Here is a 22,130-nt window from a genome sequence, read left to right on the forward strand (position 1 = left end):
TCCCTCCCGTCTGTTCTTCGATTAATTTGGAAAAGTTTATTCTCTGATTGGTCAAGAGTCTTGTTTCACGATCAGTCTCGAAATATTCAATCCACTGTGAAATATTTCATTCCACGTTTTAGTAGAAAGCAAGAAATTGCGTGATCTTTCAAAAGTTAGACCCGGACTGAACATTTCGTGAAACTCTCAAGCAGAATGCATTTCTCTTGAATCCACCCTTTATACCTCCTCGAGGAATACGCGCCCTGTGTCACGGCAAAAAAATAAATTTCAAAAGGGAGACATCCCTCGGGGAGGAGATAAGGTCCGCTCGGCGAGCTCGGAAAATAGCGGCGGGATACTTTCGTCTCGCCTTTATCGACCATCTGAAAGCATGGGCTCTTCAGCAGGGTGACCTGAATTTCGGAGCGTGTATCATGATCCTTCCGACCGACGAACACGGCGCGAATTAATTCGGAATACAATGCGAAAGCGACCTGTGACACTCGTGTTCCGATATAGCGCGTAAATTCATAGGATTTGAATAATATCGCGGTTTTATCACCCGTACAAGCCGATTGAAAAACTCTTTAACGAAATCATTAAAAATACATAAATTCGAAAACTGATTGGGTCACCCTCTTACGGCGACTTATTAAAATATTTCTTTATTCATCGGGAATAATTTCCATTCGCGTAATGAGCACATTTGTTTGGATGATCTGACCTGGCGTCCAACTGACTGCGTTAGTTATCCTCTCGTACAGATTTTACGTTCTGCGAAAGAGAGAGAGAGAAAGAGGGGGAGAGGGGAGGACCGAAGATATCGCACAAGATAAGTGTTTTATAAAAAAAATATCTTTTCGTATTTATTTATATTCACAGGCGAGTTCTCTTTATAAAAGAAACACATATTTTAAAGTTTAACTAAATCATCCAATAAAAAAACGCGTTTTTGCGCGCTATTTTGTTCGCCGCAGGTCAGAGTAACAGCAGTTTCTCCAACCCTCGTCAGCTAAGCGTTGATAAAGAGCGATAAAGGGAGAAGTTATCCTCTGTTGACGAAGCTAATCCTTCGTTCGTTTATTTATTCTTCGCAGTTGTCAAAATATTGCAGAGTGACCGGGGGATATAGCCATCTATCCAAGAGTCTCTCTATGTAGGTATCTCATACATTCGGCCGGTAATGGCGAGGTACTAACTCTGTACTTACAAACGGATTTCACGTTACGACACTAATACCTTAAATAAAGCAAGAGATGTCACTAACGTAGAATCTAAATAGTTTAGTGGTAAGAGGGGTTGCCTAGCAAACGGAAGATCTGACTTCGATCTCAGCCGACTCTACCTCGTTCAGACGTTTCTCTTTCTTCTCGTGTAGCATTAAAAATGGACTCATAGAAATATAAATGAGCACTAGACTTCTGACCCTTCTGTCCAGAGTATGATTGTGGTATCAACAATTGTATAATAATAATAATAATTATTATTATTATTATTCATGGAAATCAGTTCTGTCCCAATAACTTCGGTCTACAACCTTACCTTAAGACGTAAACAGTAAGCAAATTTACATTTTACACCACTATCGATTGTTCTTCTAATAAACGGTATCTGTGATTAGTCAGTTTACTAATTACGTTTTAAAGATAAGGTTGTACAAAAGCGTATCGAAAATAGGTCATTTTTCGTACTTTTGCATTTTCAGGAGTCGATAGAGTTACAGTACTGTCTTTCGAGTTTCGGTTTATCAGAATATTGCTATCATCCCAATATTCCACCAGTATCAAATCGTATTTAGTACTATTTGTTAAAAATCGGTACCGAGTCAATGCCGCGTCAGCAGTTATTTCCCACTTGGGAGGGAGAAGTGGGAAAGTAACTTAACATTATAGATTTTGGTAGTGACTTTTTCTTTACACATCCCGGTTTGCTCCTCGTGGAGCATCCCACGAGTGCTCGCCTTACCGGCGAAGGACGACGACAACAGTGGCGACGGCGGGGAACCTTAATCCGGGAGGGTAAAGACAGAAAACAATGGTGATTGTCTCGAAACGTTTACAGCCTAATTATGTGAACACGGGGCCCGAACTCGGTGGAGTAACAATGCTATAACTCGTAACAATGTACGATTGTTCATTGTCTGCCCGTGTCTCTCCGCTTTTCTTCGCGTGCACGCGTGCAGGTTCGTAACCCTGGGCGCGTAGGGCCTTCGCCTTTCCACGTGAAAAATTAGACCGAGAGCTGTAAATATTTGACGAAAGAGAAAGAAGAAAGGGGGAAGAAGAGTCCCATTCGCGTATTTCGTGTCGCTACGCGACTCGTTTGCGCTCTCTCTCTCTCTCGCCCGCAGATTGTTCATAAAATCTGACTTATACGTCGCGACTTTTCCCTGCTAATCACTAGACGTTCGTGTATAAACGACGATAGCTGAAATTACGACTGTGTAAGTTACTTTCTCGCTATCTGCACGCAGATAGATAATGTATAATCTACCAAAGCCGCGATATCGCCTTCCCGCAGCCTGGCGAAATAAGGCGGCCCTCTCCGCATGGCCTGCACGGCCGTATCGGAAACGTTCATTGATATTTACAGTCTCGTGATATATTACGATGTTATTCCGCGTCTCTAACGTCCGTGTAATCTCCCTAATATATGTATTCTCCACTTTGTACAAGTGAAAAACGATGCTCGGCTCGCGTTCAGGGCCGTTCAATCTCTCGTGGTGGATACGGTGGGATTTACGAAGGGACCCTCGAGTCAAAGTCGAGGCGCTGTCGAAATTCGAGGCGATATAACCACGATATAACTGGCCCGTTCAAGTATTCCGCGAGGCCGATGGCGGCCTCGAACTTTTCATAGGCTGCTCGTGACTCGTCTCTCTCTCTCTTTCTCTCGCGCTCTCTCGCTCGCCCCGTCCCTCTTTCGCCGCTGCGTCGGGCCTCTTTGTCAGTCTCGCAACATCCGGCCTGTCTTCCAAGGCCACGCAAGATCACATACAGAAATCGGGTCGTTGAACCGTCGTCGACCCGCGATGCGCATTGCGCTGTAATAAAGCGAAAGGCGCCAAGCCGAGATAAACGCGCGCGTACTTGATACGCCGCTGCGACTGCCATCCTCTTCGTCGTCGTCGTCCTCATCGTCAAGAATTTGATAAGAAACGATAAGAGCTCGCGCAGCTCCTCCAGGCTGGATTTCCCGCGACAAAGTTACTTCCTCCGGAGAAAATCTTCCCTCCCGAGTAAACGTAACTCACCGACTCGCGGAGACCCGCGAGTCTCTTATCGCCCCGCGACTTTTAAACGAGTTTCTTTAATTCGTTAGAGTGAAATTAATGCGAATTACTTCGCGGCTTGTTACGACGCCGGGGATAATTACTTCCACGAGACCGGGCTTATACCGCGAGCGAGACACGTGTCGAGCGAGCGAGACACGTGTCGATCGTCCACGCTCGATCCGTCGGAATGGCTGATGATGATTGGCGCGCGCGATGATTATCCCGGGTAAAGACTTCGAGGTGCATCGCGCGTCAAGCCCAGCGTCCTCGGGTTTTTCTGTTCCCGTCGAAAAATACCGGAGCCGCGTCGAACGACGCATTCTCCAAGGACATCGTCCCAGGAACCAGTCCTGCGGCGAAAAACCGGGATGTTCGTCGTGGTCGCGTGCGCGTGTGGAAATCCGTGAGAGAGAGAGAGAGGAGGGGGAGAGGATCCTCAGTAGAAACGAACGGCACGATCGGGAGAAGTCGCCGCGAGGCGTGGATCTCCTCTCCTTTCGTTTTTCCTCCGGAGCGGCGCGCGCGCCACGACGAGACCTTGAGGAAATCTTCCCGCCACCGTTCTCGATTTCGTCATCGAGATCGCCGCGTCTCTCGCGATCGCTTATTCGCGGCACGGCCGAAGGAAAAGGATCGGAAAGCACACTTCCACTCGCCGGCGCGCCGCAGCGCTGATCTAGACCTTGACGATGAACAAAGCGAGGCGACCTCCGCGCCGACCGCGGGCCGCACTTCGCGGAGGATGTGTGAGTTTGCTTTTATTTCGCAATTTTCTTCGCGGGTGAAATCGGTGGTCCACCTGAAACGAGCCGTCGCATTTTTGCTCGCGTCACGACCGTGAGATTCGCGAGAACATGAAGGACAATTAGGTAACTCATTCGAATGTTGTCGAAAAATTCACGAGCGACACGCGGTGAAGCGCGGGAAAAAAGATTTTGCCGCCGCAGCCAATCGTGGTTTAGCTGAAGAATGTTCCGCTGTTACGGTTGCTGCCGCGACCAAAATTTCAGTCCTTGTTGTTAGGTGCTACGCCCGATACATATCTACTGTAGCTAAAAACTTGTATTTCACTGTCACGGTAAGAAATCCAGTTCCGATCGATCGAGACATTCACTCGTACGGAGATCAGAAATCACTCTAAATTTGCGCGAAACATTCACTCTTGTGATTTCGAGTGACAATATTTTCAGTACCGCTTCGCGTGAAAGCAGTACCCACTTTTCACTCGTTTTCAGTGAGATTTCGCTCCAAGAAATTTCGAGAGTATATTACACCAAAACGTCCTAATTAAGAGTCATCTCGACGGAAAGTAAGGAAAATTACCTTTAAGCACAACGCGGACGAGAAAGAGCGCATCGCGTGAGGATCTCGTTCTGGACAATCGGAGCTTTCGTTCCCGCGGATTAATTTCGCGCCTCGCGCAAACGACTTCGCCAGAGGCGGAACATCAGAAGAAATGCATCTCCCGCGTGAAATGAAGTCGTAACACCGCTAACTATCCCGGGACCGTATGTTATCCGGCGCGTGCATGCGCGGACGCCGTGAAATATCTTCCTCTGGCGAGTGTCGTTTATCTTCATACAGCGGCTGTCGTTTATCAGCAACACGAGAGCCCGTCAGCACCGCGCGGACGCGCACGTGCAACGGTATACGCACACCTTGTGCATTATTTTACAAGGAGAGGTACAAGGGGGGAGAGAGACAGAGAGAGACTAGATGTTTTATCTCGGAATCGTGCGGTTATCTTGAATCGAACTTACCGAACACCACCATGTGTCTCGTTTGAATAAAACAGCCGCGTGTAATTTTAAAGAAGTTATTAAATTCGCCGGCGGAGGAAAGACTTGGATTTCGCCGCGCTGACGTTATTTCCAAGAGGGTCCCCTGCGAGTATCGCTATGCTCGCCAACGAACGGCAGAACGATTGCGAACGCGCACGTTTCTCACGTAGGACCCGCCTCCGGAACGAGAACCGGAACAAGCTCGAATTGAACCGAAATCAGACGAGACGGTAAGGTCCGCAACTGAACTGTAGACGATTGAATTGGTAGGAATTGCCATCTTGAAAATTAACATTAATACATACAGGATGTCTGACGCAACTGTACTCATCATATACTTATGGCTTAGGTCAATATGAACGAAACATTTCTTTACCATTTTGCTAATAATCATGCCATTCTTGAGTTATCAATTAAAGAAGCTTCTATAGATGGCCATTTTCAATTGTAACTCAAAATCTTACGTGGTTGTTTGCAAAATGGTACGAGACTTTTTTGTTTGTATTGACCTAAATTACGGGTATACGGTGGCTGTTATACCTAGTGATAGGTTCAAGGTTCAATATAATGTGACGTCATATATGTAATAAGAGAAAGAAAGAAATAAATATCGGAGCATAAAGTGTGGGGTAATTTAGGTAGAGCAGTCGTCTAGTAAGCGAAAGGTCTCGAATTCGATTCCCCGGCTCGGCGCAAACTCGCACCCCCGATACATTTTCTCTCTCACTAATCTTACAAGATGAGAGATCGCCATCATATAAAAGTTCCGGAGTTACTCTCCGGCCGGTCAATGTGTTTGCAGTAAAAGCTGCGCCAGAGCAATCATTAACAGCCGTTACATGAGAAAGTGTGGGATTTAATAAGATATATTAGGTGCTGCTTCAGCTGAGATTTCCTGAAACGGTCTCTCCTGCCCATCTTTATGTTCTGCGAACGGCAGGACTTTCTTTGTGCAACCCGATATCGAAGCGAACCATTCACCTCCAATATTTTAAACAGAAATCGGAGATATATATTTCCCCAGATGGGTGCCAGATGCGCCCCGTTGAAAGACGTGGGAAGGTTAAAGACTCCGGAGAAGCAAAATTTATCCCTCCGGACGCGATAAGGATATCGAGGAGACGAGAGAGGTACGAATTCCGCGCGTTGCCGCGAATACTTCCCTTTTTCTTCGTTTCGTTTCTTCTTTCCTCCAGTCTCACAGTGCAAGTCAATTGGAAGCGGAGGGGGAATTCCGCGTGACGCGTCACCACGTAAGTAGTTTCGCAAATGACGATGCAGACGCTTAAAATAGACGCGCTGCAATGATTTGTCATTTATCTCCGGTTGCGAATATGGCCGCGCTCCGCCACACGGGACTCGGCGCGGATATCAGCTATCAGGCGCGATTCCGTTGTTCGCGATCCCATGCAACGCCGTTAACCTTCAATCCTAGAACTCCGGCTGGTTTGACCTACTTGTAGATTCTTTCTTCCCATTTTCTTGCATTTTCACCACTGGAAAGACTTCTTTATCATAAATTAAACAATATATCATAAAGTTCAAAAAAAGTCCATGGATAATTATAAAAAAAAGGGTGTCGGAATTGACCCAATCGCGGCTCCAGGAAGGAAAAAAATGGCCACGGTTCTAGTGTCAAACGCATCTTTGGCAGCGGAAGAATGACGTTCTCGTGTAATTTTAGTTTTCGACGAGACGCCGTCGAAACAACGATGAAGCGTGTCGTCGTCATCGCTGAATTCGTCGTCGCGCGGAAAATTTACTCGCGCGGGAAATTTAATCGAAGAAAAGTGTGACACGAGTATGAATAATAATCGTGGCGTGACAGGTCGACGTAAGCCGACGTATATGGAGGTTATTTTTCCATCCGACTCTGTGTATGTGTGTGCACGCGCGCGTGTGTGTGTGTTATTAAGCGAAAACGCTCGGCGAAGAGAATATCAGTCGTAGGCGAATAGATGCGCAATCTAGCCGTGCAATATGCATTTAAATGCCTTCCTATTACCTTCGGGGCTAAAAATGCGTTTCTCGAGGAATATCGATCGGCGAGGCGAAAATTAAAGCGACACTATCTCGACGCTCGCAGTTTTCTGCGGCGCGTTGCGAACACGACTGCGCCGCGCAATACCGTAGCCACGATAACACTAAGGTGTGAAATGCAACGCGCAAAAGCGGCGTTTAATATAAAGGTTAAATATTTCTTCTTTCTCTCTTTCTCTCTCTCCCCCCATCCTCGGAGTAGTAATTCTCCAACTCCTTGGTTCTCACGAACGCGTTTATTAATTTAAAAAATGGAGGAAAAAATGGACTATCAGAAACATGACTATCGAGGCTGGATAATTCACATTGTCCCACCCGTCGCCCACATGCAGAGAATATTAGTTTTTTTTTTCCGTAAAATTTATCTTCAAATTTACCATGTTTTCTGATAATGCAGAAACAGATTGTCAGTAGAGCTTATTGTGATAAGGAACATATAGCGAATTTTTGAACAGGAGACTTCAGTTCATGGAATGTAATTAGTATGTGTAAAACGGAAGGATATTAAATAAGGCAAAATATCGACATGTTCGTCATTTGCAAAATTCTATAGTTAATTAATAGTAAAAGTTAGCTATTTTATTAATAGTAATTCTTACTATTAATAAAATAGCTAACTTTTACTATTAATAAAATCGTCCCTGTGCAGTGTCAAATACGACGAGAAGCGCGCACGGATTCCTCGTGCATGACTGGAGCGACGTGACCGGCTAAACACCGCCGAGAGAATCAAGCCGAAAGAAGCCCCTAACAGAGCTAGACCGATATTTGACTTTGATCAAGACCGATAGCTGCCTATTGCTCCGGGATTCAACAACGGGGCGTGGTCGCCTAATAACCGAACGAAATTGCACGTTTCTGCTGGGTCGCCGAGACGAGATCGAAGGATCATCTTTGGCAATGATTTGGCGTCGCGTCGCCCCGCGTCTCGTCTCGTCGCGCCAAGTCAATTTCGGCGGACTTGTGAAATCGTGGATCGCGAAATCTCGGCGACGAGTGAGCAAACCTACTAAACGCACGCATTCCTGAAATAATGCGACTTGTCACGTGCACATTTCATGCTACCGGAGTGGATTTCGGTGAAATATTACCGCAAATGGAGTTCTCCTGTCTCACCGGGAGATCGTCGGCCTTTTCAAACTCATATTTCCCCTCGGCAAAAATTGAAATTGATTGATTGGATACTTTTCAATTTTTTCATATGACATATCTTCGTGAGAGTCAAAGAGCGAAAGAGCGGCAGAAGAGAGGGGGAGGGTGGGGGACATCAAATGAACAGTCGGTTGAAAATAAATTTCTGAAAAAAAAATATATACACAAAAAAAAGTAATAACCAAACACGCGCGGTACGAGTTGTGCGCGGTCGCGGAACAATTTCCAAACTTCGTCATCTTTCATCGAGCACAATTGATTTCATTTACCTAGCGCGTATAAAGCATCGCGCTGTGTTGTAATAAACATCGCCATATACCTGTATAACCGAAGCCTATACGATGAAACGTGCGATGTAAACGACAATGGCGTTGCGCGGCCGCGAGTATCTTTCCGTGCTTTCTTCGGCCTTTTGAATGACGTCACACCGAAACGAATAGCCCCGCATGATCGAGAAACGCATACTGCGTTTCGTTTCGTTAAGTGCGACCCGCACCGAGGAAAAATTATTATCGCCCGTCCGACTGGCCCGTCGTTTCACATCGGCCGAAATAAACCGGGGGCCCCATCGTAACATACGCGACTTGCAATCGTGCCGGGCCATTGTTTCTCCCGCGACGGATCTCTCCTTCCTTCTTTCTTTCTTTCTTTCTCTCTCGCCGGGGTGTGGCACCGTCGGGAACGAAATCTTGAAGAAAAAAAAGCCGCGTCGCCGACAAACGACAGAGCAGAGAGAGAGAGAGGCCTGTACGCGCGCGACAAAAGCCTCTATTCTGTCGTGAAACTGTGGGCCCCGCGCGCCAACGCGCAACGCTTCTATCGATGCCTTTATCGTAGCAGCTGGCGAACAGGTGTTGGCGGACCGGCTAAGTCGTCAGCTGTGCCGTACTAAGCCGACCGCTAAGTGTAAATGGCCGTTATTAGCTGGCCGTCGTTGGCTATGAAGCTTCGAACGGAACCGCCTGGTATCTATCGACTTTCCGCGAGGCGAGACTCGCGCGGATGGCAATGGAAGGGAATATTTGGCACGATAGAGCCATCGGGCCATCTATTTCGAACGATTCGCCTCGGAAGATTTCTTCGTATGAAAGGGAAACGGACACAATCGTATCGCGACCGAATGGACTGATATCGGTTTGCCCCAAAAATCGGGGTCGACATTGGCGTCACACTCGACGAAAGGTGCATTCCGCTGGAATCAAATGATTCCCAAGTAACAGAAACTTTCGAAACACGTCTCAGAGACGTCTGAAAGAGATCCGAAAGACGCTGAAAAAAAAGGGATTTGGTAATAAGTCCTAGAATTTAGTGAATTAGTATTTACCGACCAAACATTTGACTTCTGCAACCAAATAATTTAGTTCCATGTATCGTATATGCAGTACTGTAATTCCGTATATTGTATATTTGGTATGTTACGAAACTAAATTATTTGGTTGCGGTAATCAAATATTTGGCCGGCCAAATATTTATCGAATTTTAGTAACTTATTAGCACGAATCCTTTTTCAATATACTTTGGTCAGGCGTCCTTTAGGCTTCTTTAAAACGTCTTCGAGAAAATTCTATTACCTGGGGATTCATCGACCGTCGTGTATGTGACGTCATCGTGGAAAAATCAAACCGAACGTTCTTGACCGACCTAATGAGACGACGATCAAATTTTCCGAGTTGTTCGTTCGTGTAATCTTCCGGCGAACCGGGGAGCCTCGTTTCTCCTCTCGTTTTGCCGTTTCGCTCTCAGAACGATCGGCTTGCGCGAGAATTCGAGCAAGACTCGTCTCCTCGCATCGCCATCGACGTCGTTACTCGCGACGCGCAACGGCGATGCATTACGCATCGTTTCAGTATCATTGAACGCAATTGACATCTACATCGTTAGAGTTTATTAGTACCGGTTGGCAACTGGTTTGTCGATGGCTGGCGGTGCCGTGCGTGATGAACTAAACCGGCCGCGCGATTTACGGTCGTCCTCGGTGGATGTTTGGTCGATCCACCCCGCCGTTTCCCGGCGCGCTTTCCGTGCTCGGGATTGCTTCGTTGTCCGGGAGGGGAGGGGAGGGAGAAGGAAGACCGGCCTCCAGGGATTATTCGATCGTCGTCGTCGTTAAAAAATTACTGTTACGGATGTGCCGCGCCGCGGGTCGCCGATAATCGTCGAAATATCCCGTCTCTTTGAGCACGACGTGGTAATCACGGAAGATTACGTCGTGCCACGCAACGGTGATTACGCCTGCAGCATATGCGAGCGAGTATGATTATGATTACTCTAAATTCATGCTCCCCGGGTGCCGACGCGTTTCCGGATATGTTTATTAATAAACGCCCGGTGCCGCGGGTTGCTAACCGCTCGGAGCGTGCTCGGGACAGCATAGCGCTGGCGGCAATGATAATGACGATGATCGTTATCGAATGATTTCGCGGAAACTCGCGGCTCTCTCCTGATATAGCATTGACACTAGAACTGTGACAATTTTTTTCTCTCCTAGGCCCGCGGTTGGGTCACTTCTGACCCTCACCTCTTTTTTTTCTCCATGGACTTTTTTGAACTTCGTAATACTGTTCAATTATTTGATGATAAAGAAGGTTTCCCACTGATGAAAATCTAAAGAAACAGGACAAAAGAGAATTTACAAATGGACAAAAAAATAACCCCAGCCGCGGTTCCAATGTTAAATCAAGTAAATGGCTCAAGCAAAATTTATTAGCATACGCCAACATCTTGAGGACAGCTTCTGCTGAAAAAAAAATAGGCAATCAATTTTTGACCGGGAACGTGAACACGATTTTAGCACTATTGCGCGATCCAGCCGGTATTTTCCGTTATCCGAATTCAAGTGGCTGATAAATTTAGCTGCGGTAGTAACGACATTAGCCGTCCCTATTTCAAAGACACATTTTATCTGTCACTGCTAGGTTCCAGCTATCACGGTTAATTCTTTCTCTAAGTGTATCATCCGTCACTTCTAAAGTTCACGAAGTTGCACTTCGGACTATTAGAGACGCAATGAATTGAGACACGATGAAGCGCGCGGTCTGCGCGGATTTAATGTTCGCGAGTGACGAACGATCGGCCGAAATTAATATATTAATTCAGAAATTAATTGCGCACGCCGTGATGCCGCGGCGTCAAACTGAACGTTGCATGAAACGAAATACGCATCGACGTGCATGCTAAATATTTACGCAACCGCGACGGAAACGAGCGCGCGAGAATTTGTAAATTAATAATTAACGCGCCGTCTCCGTCATCGCGGCAAATATTTATTCGTCGTACGGCCGTGCGCGTTCGCGAGGACCTTAACAACAATTGCGAACGCGAAGACACGTGTCTCTGCTCGCTTAGGCCTTCGTGTCGCGCAGCTCGCGGGAGAATATTGATATTGCACAGTCGGATCTCGCATGATGTCGCGAAACAACGAGTTCGCGCTCACGTCGTCGTAAGCTGTACACTAAGAGAACCAATGTCTAGAAAATTTTTTTGACATTCGGCGGTAGTAGTAATACACACGTAAAACAATATCTGGTTGCATTAGCTTAGAAATAGAGAGCAACCAGATGCGTTTTGGTTGAAGGAAACAGAATTTCTGGTTCTTACGACTCAATAGTATATCCTTACTATTATTTTTTTCCATAAAAATTTAAAATTTCAAGAAAATGTGTATATTCTCGTTTGAAAAAATATATCTTCATTGTAAAAATGTGTATATTAATACAAGTAAATATCCCGGGTAGAAATTAATCAGGACGTGCCAGAATTGCCATCTTAGTTTGTCCGTCTGCCCAGAGATCGACAAGGTGGGATTTGTAGAAAAAAAGTCTTTCAATTATTGCTTTAGTAAGATATATTCTCTACTCATCTTTCGAGAAGTCAAAATTTCTACAGTTGCTTCTTTACTTTAAACATATATTTAGTGTTATCTATCACGTTTTCCATAATGTACTTTGCTCTGAGTTCATAATTTACCGGTTACATATCTCAGCGCATTGATTTGGAGATCTTGCTTTTGCCTGAAAGTCCGGAGAAAATCGGAGAGGCAGTAACCCTGGACGTACCTCAAGTCTATATCGGCCCTAGATTGGCATATTCCAAAATAGGCCTGCCTTCGTTGGGCTTAAATAACCGTTGAGGTATAACCTAGAAAGGGGGAGCAAGTCCTAAATAGAATTTCACCAATAGGCCCTGAATAAGCACTGGATGTCTCTAACAAGGCCCTCTCATTGGCCCACTCATTGGCCTGCATAGATTTACAAAACCGGTCTTAAATTGTACCAGCGTTATATTTCCTAGAGTCTTTCCAGTCCCCGTTTTAAATTTCTACTTGGGATGTTATCAATATTCACGGCGAATAAATCTCTTTTATACATTTTTTTTCCCTCGGTGTAATGTTTTACGGTACATCCACTACACACTTCAAATTTCATGTTGCAAGTGTACATGTAACGTTTCACGCTTCGCGAGGATCTCCTTTTGCACAAAAAATCACCAGACGAAACAATCCCGAAGTTGTCGGCTTGAAATATCAAGATATCGAAGGATTAAAAACTCAGAAACGTCTCAACATTGTTTCCCGCGGAGAACTTCCTTATCGCCGTCCAAGAGAAAGAAAGAGAGAGAGAGAGAGCGCTCCAATCAATTCGAATTTTTGCCAGGACATTTTCCACGGTCCACTTTGCAGAAGGGGTTCGCGCGGTAGCGGCTGTCGTTCGTGAGGACTCGTCTGGCGCGGGGGCCTGAAGGGTAGGGCAAGGGTAGATTTGGAGGTTGGCTTGTGTCGAGGTGGGGCAAAGGTGACCCCCACGGATCAATACCGCCGCTGGTCGGTCTCCATAGCGTTTGAGCCGGCGACGTTCTCGTATTTCGTCTCGAAATCGAATGCCGTTTCGTTCCGAACTAATCGTAGAAACCGTGTTATGTTTTTCCCCCCCCCCCCCTACCTCCGGCTCTCTTTTATCCAAACCTATACCTGTCGCGCGCTTCTCGACTCTTCTACCTATCTAGATTGACTGTTTAGCCTTCCAGACGCAAGTCCGAACTGCAAAATTGCACAAATTATTTCCACCCGCGCGCACACATACACACGATTGCGCCGCACAGGAGTGACTGAAGGTGCATACATATAGAATGGCGCGTCTCGGCGCGAAATAAACCGCATAAAACATCAGCCGATGCGGCCGTGTAAACGCGAATTTTAATCCAGCTGGAATTAAAGCTCCCGCTCGAGAAGCTCGCTTTAAGATCTCGTTCATCGTGGCATCGAGGTCAGGACGAAATACGAGTGCTTATTGATTATTGCAACGCTCTCTCCCGCTCCGGCCGCGTTCTAATATCCCTCACTGGTCCGACGCGGTACCGTCGAAATAATCTCTAAAGCGCGGCACAAAAGTGGCGGGCCAAGTTTATTGTCACCGATATTGCTGTGCTTTAATTGGCCAGATTGGCCAACGACGAGGCGGTCGAACACGCGAGACTTTCTCTTCTCCACTCGACTCAAGGCGATATTACTCCCGACGCCGCCCGGTCGCGGTTAACGGAGATAAATGTCATTAATGGACTTTAAATGAAACGCTCGTAGTGGCGGCCAGCACCGTGACGACTGCCATGAACGGGCCTGGCTCAAAGGGCATCTTACTCATTTGCTTCCCGCGCGGCGGGAAATTAAATTCGCGGTTTCTCGACCGCGTTTCCTGCCCGCCGCACGGCAACAATCGTAATGATTTATTCATTTGCCGTAGCGATGATTAATTATGAATGTTTCACAATTATTTGGAAAGGAGCATTCCACAACCGAGCTATGTGTTATATGTGTGTGTGTGTGCCGCTGTGAGCTCTCGATCGTCAAGCTCACATAGATGCTTCTTAGAACGTATCCTGTTGTCGATATTATCGACTTGATGAGTGTCACGCGCTTCTCGATTCATATCTTCGCTGCAACCGATTGATTCAGCGCGCTCAACGCGACAGAATCGCGGGATTCAAATGATTGAGGCAGAAACAACGCTGTGTGTCACGCATTGTTGAAATTGTCCGACTCACCATATTTACCTAGCTGACTCTTCACATAATGCAAAATGAATAGTAAAGGTATATAATTATGCGCTATTTATGCGCTCTTCGAAAATAAAACGCAAAAACTTCGCGCTCTACTCATTACGGCGGAAAGTAAATTTTTCATTAGGAGGACTTGGTAGATAGGTACAGAGGGAAAAATTAGATTCAAATAAATAATTGCTTCAATACTCCTTGGCAAATTTTTACTTGGATTAAGTAAATTTGGCTTGGATCAAATGAATATTTTGCTTGGATAATTTACTTGGAAAATATTTTACTTAGATCAGGAAGAAAAAGTGGAAAAAATTTGTTAAGGAGTATTGGAGTAATTATTTATTTGAACCTAGCACTTTTTTTTTAGTCAGCCTCTTCACCTACGAATAACAAAGCTATTCAGCAAAACAAATATATAGGAACTATGCGCTAATTATGTGCTTTTACATCGAAGTAATTTCGATTCTTGTGTTTTAATCCTTAAAATCAAAATTGAAAAGCTTCTTTCTCGACGCAAAAGGCAAATTGCACAAATTATTAAATCTTTATGTGTATTTTTTCAAACATCTTACGCGCCTCTTGGTGCTTCTTGTGATTCGTCTTCAATTCTTCTATACTTTTCTCAAATTTAAATAAATAAGTCTCTTGAAGCAATAAATTTCACGCTCCTTGAAGCAGCATGAAATTTATAGTGCGTCCAAGTCATCTTTCCGTTGTTTGTATTCTATAACTGTCAACGACAATGTCATTATCGTAACATTATCGCTACGCAGCTTTTCTATTGTATATTATATCTGTGCAACGATAAAGTAATTATGACGACATCGTCGTTAAAAGGTTAGAAATTCAGTGAATTATGGCTGCAGATTTTTTATGCATAATAAAAGTTACAAAATTACGAATTCCTCGACGAAATAAATTATTCAGAAGAGATGTGCAAATTATTCAAGAAGCGGTAGAGAGACGGCGTGTTCGACGCATCAACTCAGTACTTTATCGAGGATGCAGATCGCGGAATGTACTCGAGATCCTCGACGAATCTCGATACTCGCGAATTAGACGGCAAGTTCTCCGAGGATCACTCGGCGAAGTTGCCGGTTGTTTTTGCGACACCTCGGCACACCGGTCCCTTCTTCTTTCGAGCAAGACGCGAACCTAATTTGCCGTCGCGAAACTCCACGCTGAAAGTTCCGACGGGTAAACGGGCGTCAGCGAAGCGCAGCGAATTTATGGAGAAACACCGTGGCGTCGGGCGACCCACTTGACGACCTCGTTAACAAACAACAACGATTAACCGACCGAAAGTTTCCGCGAGCTGTCTGGCGGCACATCACGGCTCCCTGTCGTCGATATAGCCATCACTCGCGCAGCGAGTACGTTCGAATTGCGAAAGACCGCGAAAGATCGTTAAATCGCAAATACCCGGACGCGGCAATTCGGGAGCCCGTCGTGGAAATTTTACCGGCTCCCTTCTGCGTCGTTGCAATTAATTAACGCGAATTAACAGGGCCGAGAGAGGCGGCTAAATAATCAGTGCGCGCATGCGCGCACATTTATCCACGCTCGCGTAACCATAATTAATGTACAAACATCTCCCCCTCCCCGTCTCTCCCCGCTCCGATGGAAATCCCTCGACGAATTTCCGCAGCGCGGATTCCTTTTTCCTGGCTCGCCGATTATCGCGAGTGAAACCGAATCGGCCGGATCCAGGATGCCAATGTCCGGTGTCCGCGACCGGAAGTCAACATAGCGGCGAACGGATACGGCAAACGATCGAGTTACAACGGGCATACGTTGCGTCACTGACTCGCGACAGTGTTAAAAAGTCGGCTGCCCGGTGCTCTGAGAAAAATTATTTCGTATTTGCCAAACCATAATCACACGTATACTGAAAGAACCATAGGAGAACCGTTCGTGTGATAAACGTACTGCAGTATCAGTCACAATAAAAGCTTGTATGCATATTGCTATTTATTCGTTATAAAGAAAGAAAATTAGTATAAAAATTCAAGATTCATATTCTCATATATTAAGTAAAAATGTGTATTATATTATATGAAGATAAAACTTTTTCTCTCTCTCTCTCTCTCTCTCTCTCTCTCTCTGTCTCTCTCTCGCTTACATGAGAAAATTCTATATAGTTCCACTAAAAATATATTTTTGTTATTCAAGAATATCCAATAAACATCGAATATCAGAAACTAAATATCGATGTTATAACGTCCGACACAACAATGTAACTGTTATATAACACATGGTGTTAGGTAACAGTTATTGATATTTGGTGTTTATTAGGTACTTTTATAAGAAAAATATATTGGATACACTGAGACACTTATTTAGTTGACTCAAACAAAATTTTTGTTTGAATATGGGCGAACAAATGTTTCGGTTGTGAGAACCGAAGTTTGGTTCTCTGAAACGAAAATGGAAAAAGTTTGATTCAAAAAACTAAATTTTGATTCTCACAGTCAGAACATTTGTTTGCCCATATCAAAACAAAAATTTTATTTGAGTCAATTAAATGAGTTTCTCAGTGTAGAAAGAACGATATCTTCAAATTAAAAGTGTTATCATAGGTTTAGAGATATCGTTCTTCCTATCCAATATTTTGTCCTCTCAATTCATGCAAGTTATTTTCAAATAACAAGAATATATTTGTAGTGGAATTAGAATTTTTTCATGTAAGACTATATATTTTTGTTTATATATGAAAATATGAATCTTGAATTGATACTAATTTTGTTTTCTGTGTAGAACAACGAGAAAATATAGTTATAGGCGCCGAAAACAACTAAATAATCTCAATAATAAAACAGTTTACTCTCTTAGTGTGTCCAATGCCCGTTTCACGATTAATCCTCATTTTGCATTACATTTTGCATTACATTACATTTTGCATTACATTACATTTTGTAATTACACGTAATTATTCGTTGCTGCGCACAAACTGCTTCTATCTATATTTTCACTTTTGTGACATTAAAATACCTATACTAGACCTCATACGATTGATCAAAGATCTAATTTATGTGCAAATTTATCGTGCGCGGCTGTATCACGCCCCGATAATAGTCTAAAAGTGGAGAATTAGGACACACTTAAGCAAATTTTTAGAAAGAAAGAGAGGGAAACAGGTTTATACGTGTGTATGTGTGTGTATTTTATTTACTGAAACTCGCGTATATAATCTTTGTGAATCTAATTTCTCTATCTGACATCTTTTCTTTCAATTCTCCGGGCGCAAATTTTTTATTTTGGAACAGATTCCTAATTAATCGCGCCATAAATTACATCTATTATGTCGCTGGTGAGCGGGCGCACACACACACAAAAAAAACCTTATCTGTTATCGCGTTGAGTCCACACCGTTATACTTCATTTGTTCCTCACGATTCTCGTTTTCCTTCTTTCTTTCTCTCTCTCTCTCTCTCTCTCTTGCTCTTTTTTCTCCCCCGGCGGACGAGAAATTATAATCATACACACAGCTGGTGTTGCCTTTCCTGGCGTGTCGTGTCCCATATTTCTGCCAAGAAGGCCGTTGTCACAATCTCAATATATTTACGTGCTTGTGAACTTGCGCTTTTACGTTAATTGCACTTTTGTCACGCTTCGTGACAATGATTCCCATTAATATGAAGATTAGATAACCTCGCGGAACGCACTCGGATAACCGCGAAACGTAAAGGCATTCTCGCGTTTCCGTTGCTCACTCTGACAGTCACGTAAGTAATATTTTTTCGAGATTGCAAACTGAGGTGTATTTGAATATCTTAAGAGTGTGCGGATAACTGTGTCGACTAATTGGAACTAGGTTAAACTGTAAACGAGACACCATTTGCGTTTCGAAATTTTACCCGTGCCACTTTTCAGTCCGGCGAGACGATCCGGCCGTTTGATCAGCCGCGCTAAATCTTTTTTTGATTTTGCATGTGCGAAATCACACGAGGAAAACACGTTTAATGAGAACGCAAAGAATCCCTGTGTTTTACACGGCGCAGCGCATCGACGTAACGTGATAAGGTATAATTCTTTATCACCAGTAAAATGCGGTCATTCGCGGTACATAAAACCGCTCGGTTCTTCTCTTCACGTCCTTTCGCGTGCGTAATGTTTACGCATAATTTTAATGACTCAGTTCTTAACGAACAGCAAGAAGTACTACCTTCCCAACTACTCTCCTGCTGTATTACTTCGCACTATGCTGTATTTCTTTCCGTCAGCTTGTGCTCATGTTAATCGCCGAACGAATAAAAAATATCCTCGTATATTTAAAGAAAATGAGACATGTTTTTAGATACATAAAACGCGCAGGTTTTAATTTTCCCACTCGTTTCTATTGCAGTCGAATAAGTCTGGATCTACAATAAGTACAATAAGCACTATATTCCTAAGTTTCAAGCGTTATTGCACCTTTCGACAGTTTACCTGGCTAAAACGTTAACTTTGGCGTTTTATTAAAACGCCATTTATATTTGAGCCGTAAGAATCAGAGATAATAAGTAACTTTGTTTCCTTCAGCCAGAACGAAATGCGGTTCCTGTTTTTCTGATTAATACAACCAAAATTTTTTCCATCCAGATTCCGCAAAATAATCCAGCGAATGGCAATTAGTACTCTTAACAAATCGTTTTGCTGTCCACATAGTAACTGACAGATTTTGCTGCGGCATCGAATTTGTTATGCCAGCAAATTATTCGTCTCCGTGTGTTATAGATCCAGATTTGTGGAACGGAGGATGAAGATGACATTGTCTTCGTTTGCTCGTAGGCATTGAAATAATACTTCTTCCAGCGCATATTTGCTTTAGCACTCGCGGATCCCCTCGCGACATAATACGTAGACGTGTGAAGGAATTTCGGCATGAGCAGCCGACGCAACGGAATGGCCGACGGGGAATAGAACGGGGAAATTGCGGACTCGCGATGAAAATGCTACTTCGCATGCACTTGCCTCCACTAGGAGGAATTAATCGGTTCCTGCAATTCGTCCCAGGCTCGCCGTGCTATGTACACTGGCAATCCGTTCCGCAAAGCCCGGCAAATAGGAAAACGTGATTAATCGAGGTCCGCCCGGACGTGCTTTTTTCTGAAGCCGCAGGCGAGACGCGCACCTCTCGAATTATCCGAATCCGCGAGCGTGCACCCGTCGAGATGATTTTTCCGCGCGAAAATTCACCGTTAGCAGCCAGCCCAGGACCGCGGTCCTGCGTAATCTCGTTACATCCGGTCGGAACAACGTCAGGAGCAACGTCAGTAGGATGTGCGCGATGATCCTCGGTGCGCGCGATATCGAGCGCAAATGGAATTATCGCACCGACGTACCCGAGACACGAACGCTCCACTTTTTTTTCTTCCTCTCCTTGTTCGTGTGTCTCTTTGTATTTTTGCCGCGTATTTCTGATCTCTCGAATCTCTCAATTAATTACCGCGCATGATATTAACACGCTCCGTGACGAGTTTACGTGACTCTACTCGCGTTTGTTACAAATTGTCGAAACAAGTATGCGTGTATATATATATGTCTGTTATTACGGTGTGATTTGTACATTATCCTTTCCTCTTGATAAGATAGATTCTTTTGCGGAGGGAATCTTGCATATATTTTAAGGCATACTTTACGCGTCAATTCAACGAGGTGAATTCATTCCGCGTGAACCACGGGAAAGCGCGTTCCATCATCGGGTTTAGAATCTTGCGAAAAATCTAAGCCCATTAATCCTGATTCCTCCGAGAATCGTTCAGAGCGACCGTTCGCATCCCTCAACGGCGCATCCCCGAGTGTTTAACACAACCCGCTCTCGCGGATTCGCCGACCGTGAAAACCAACCCTGACTGAAATCACTTTCCCCCTTCCGCGTGTATCGATCCCGGCTGATCTCTGCCTCTCTATCCCGTTTGCTCCCCCGCCGTTTCTTTTTCTCTCATTCACCCCCACAGAGAGAACGCACACGAATTAACGTGCTCCCGTTCTGTTCTCGCATTGCAGGTACAAATCGAATCGTTGCGTGAGCGGGGGCGGTAGCCGCGGAAACGGTGCGACTGGCGGTACCGGGGGCAGTTTAGGTACTGGAGGCGGCGGTCGCGGGGGCGGTGGTAGCCCCGGTAGGGGCAGCGGCGGCACCGGCGGAGGCGGCGGCGGCGGCGGAGGAGGCGGCGGCGGGGGAGGAGGAGGAACAGACGGTGGCGTGGTGCCCACTGCACCACCGACTACCGGCCCTCACCCTCACCACCATCATCCCCACCAACACCATCATCACTCTACCACCACGACCACCACCACCACCACCACTACCACCACCACCACCACCACCGGGGGCACGAGGCATCACAGGCACAAACTGCCGGCCGGCAAGCAGTGCACCGAGCATCGTCACCACCCACATCACCACCGTCATCACGCACACCATCGCTCCCACCATCGGGGCATGAACATGGGCCAAAAAATTTCAGGTCAGACGGCAGAACTACGTACAGAACTGTGTCGCACGTCGCACAGAACGCCTCCCGATCGCGTAGGATCGAATCGGCTTGATCGCTCTATGCGAACGTAACCGACCTTGAAACCGTACCAGTCGCTGGCGAGATTTTTCTCGCTATTGTGAAGACTCGATGCGTAAATTATAACACACACACTGTTCTCGGTAGACATCGAATTATCATGTTCACAGGATCTACCTGATGTTGAACAGGTACTAACATAAAATTTTGGGCTTTTCGTCCATATTGGACGATATGGCTGCCAGGTCGTTTTCCTCCGACAATATGATGTTGGGCTATCGGCCTTAACAAAGCGTGTCTCTGACGTTCGTTCTTTAAATCGTTCTTTCTTTTTTTCTTTGAAACGGATTTTTTCTGTCTACGACTTAGGCCGTCTATTTTACATTGCATTTCCTGTATTAGTTAACGCCTAACATTTGGAGCCAGGCAACAGTCCTCTTTTCTCATTTGTGCCTTTCAAGACGTCAGAACATTTAAGCTGCCTTTTTCGGTCAACTTACATTGTATTCCTTCTTACCTGTTCGTTTGGAAAATCGTCGACAACTTCCATCGCGTCAACAAAAGGTCTTGGAATCCTGTTGTTCTCTCGTATCTATGTACATTATCGAAATCCTGGAAGACTCATCGGTCTATCCGTTCTAATAATGGTTGCTAACCATTCGTTCCGAAAACATATTCAGCAACGCCCCTTCGAAATATTTAGTAACATGATCATCTTATCTTACAATTCTTTACGTTGATAAGCAAACATCGGGTGCAAAGAAAAACGTAAGTCAATCAATTGGAGAATTGGAGAATGTCCGTATTCAATTGCGGATCCGGCCGTTTCGTCGGTGATCGACAATTTGTCCCGTGATCTCTGCCAGGTCGTTTTCCTCCGACAATAATAGTGATGTCATCAACGGAACTCGCCGCGTTTGACGCGGCCGACGCTTTTCCACACGCAGCGGCTTACGAACATACGCTCGGTGAATTTATTTTCCTTCAACGGCTCCATCCGGTTTCGTAAGAAACCCGCATCTGCCGAGTGTCGTCATCGACTACTAGATGCGGCTTCAAACTTTGGACCGCGGCGTGCGAAAGTGACAGGCGAGATAGAAAAGTACGCTTCACTTAGGTCGGGGCTGATTGTAAAACGCTCCGGATAGAAGCTCGTCTTTCATTGTTTTTGTACGCTCGTCAAATTACATCGGCGAGGTTCGGCGGGTTGTGGCGAGTTAATGACCGCAACGGCTAATTACACACCGCATGCGATGATCCTCATTAAGAGGCTCGTGAGTCCGTCTCGAGTCTGCAGGTAATTCTCATCGAGTATAGTCGACGAAATGCCTCCTGAAATACTCAGCGGTTGGAATT

At 45.2% G+C, this 22,130-nt stretch overlaps 1 protein-coding gene across 3 annotated transcripts in view; it reads left to right on the forward strand.

Annotated features, from left to right (window-relative positions):
* LOC106744761 (protein gustavus) overlaps positions 1–22,130 on the forward strand; it is a 168,925-nt gene that overhangs the window by 141,196 nt on the left and 5,599 nt on the right. For all 3 annotated transcript variants that reach the window (XM_014619781.1, XM_014619779.1, XM_014619780.1), the window contains exon 3: positions 20,263–20,726. In XM_014619781.1, coding sequence (XP_014475267.1) covers positions 20,263–20,726 — 464 coding nt within the window. The remainder of the gene's footprint in view (positions 1–20,262; positions 20,727–22,130) is intronic.

The sequence above is a fragment of the Dinoponera quadriceps genome, unplaced genomic scaffold, assembly GCF_001313825.1.
Source record: "Dinoponera quadriceps isolate SergipeBrazil2010 unplaced genomic scaffold, ASM131382v1 scaffold1471, whole genome shotgun sequence".
Lineage (NCBI taxonomy): Eukaryota > Metazoa > Arthropoda > Insecta > Hymenoptera > Formicidae > Dinoponera > Dinoponera quadriceps.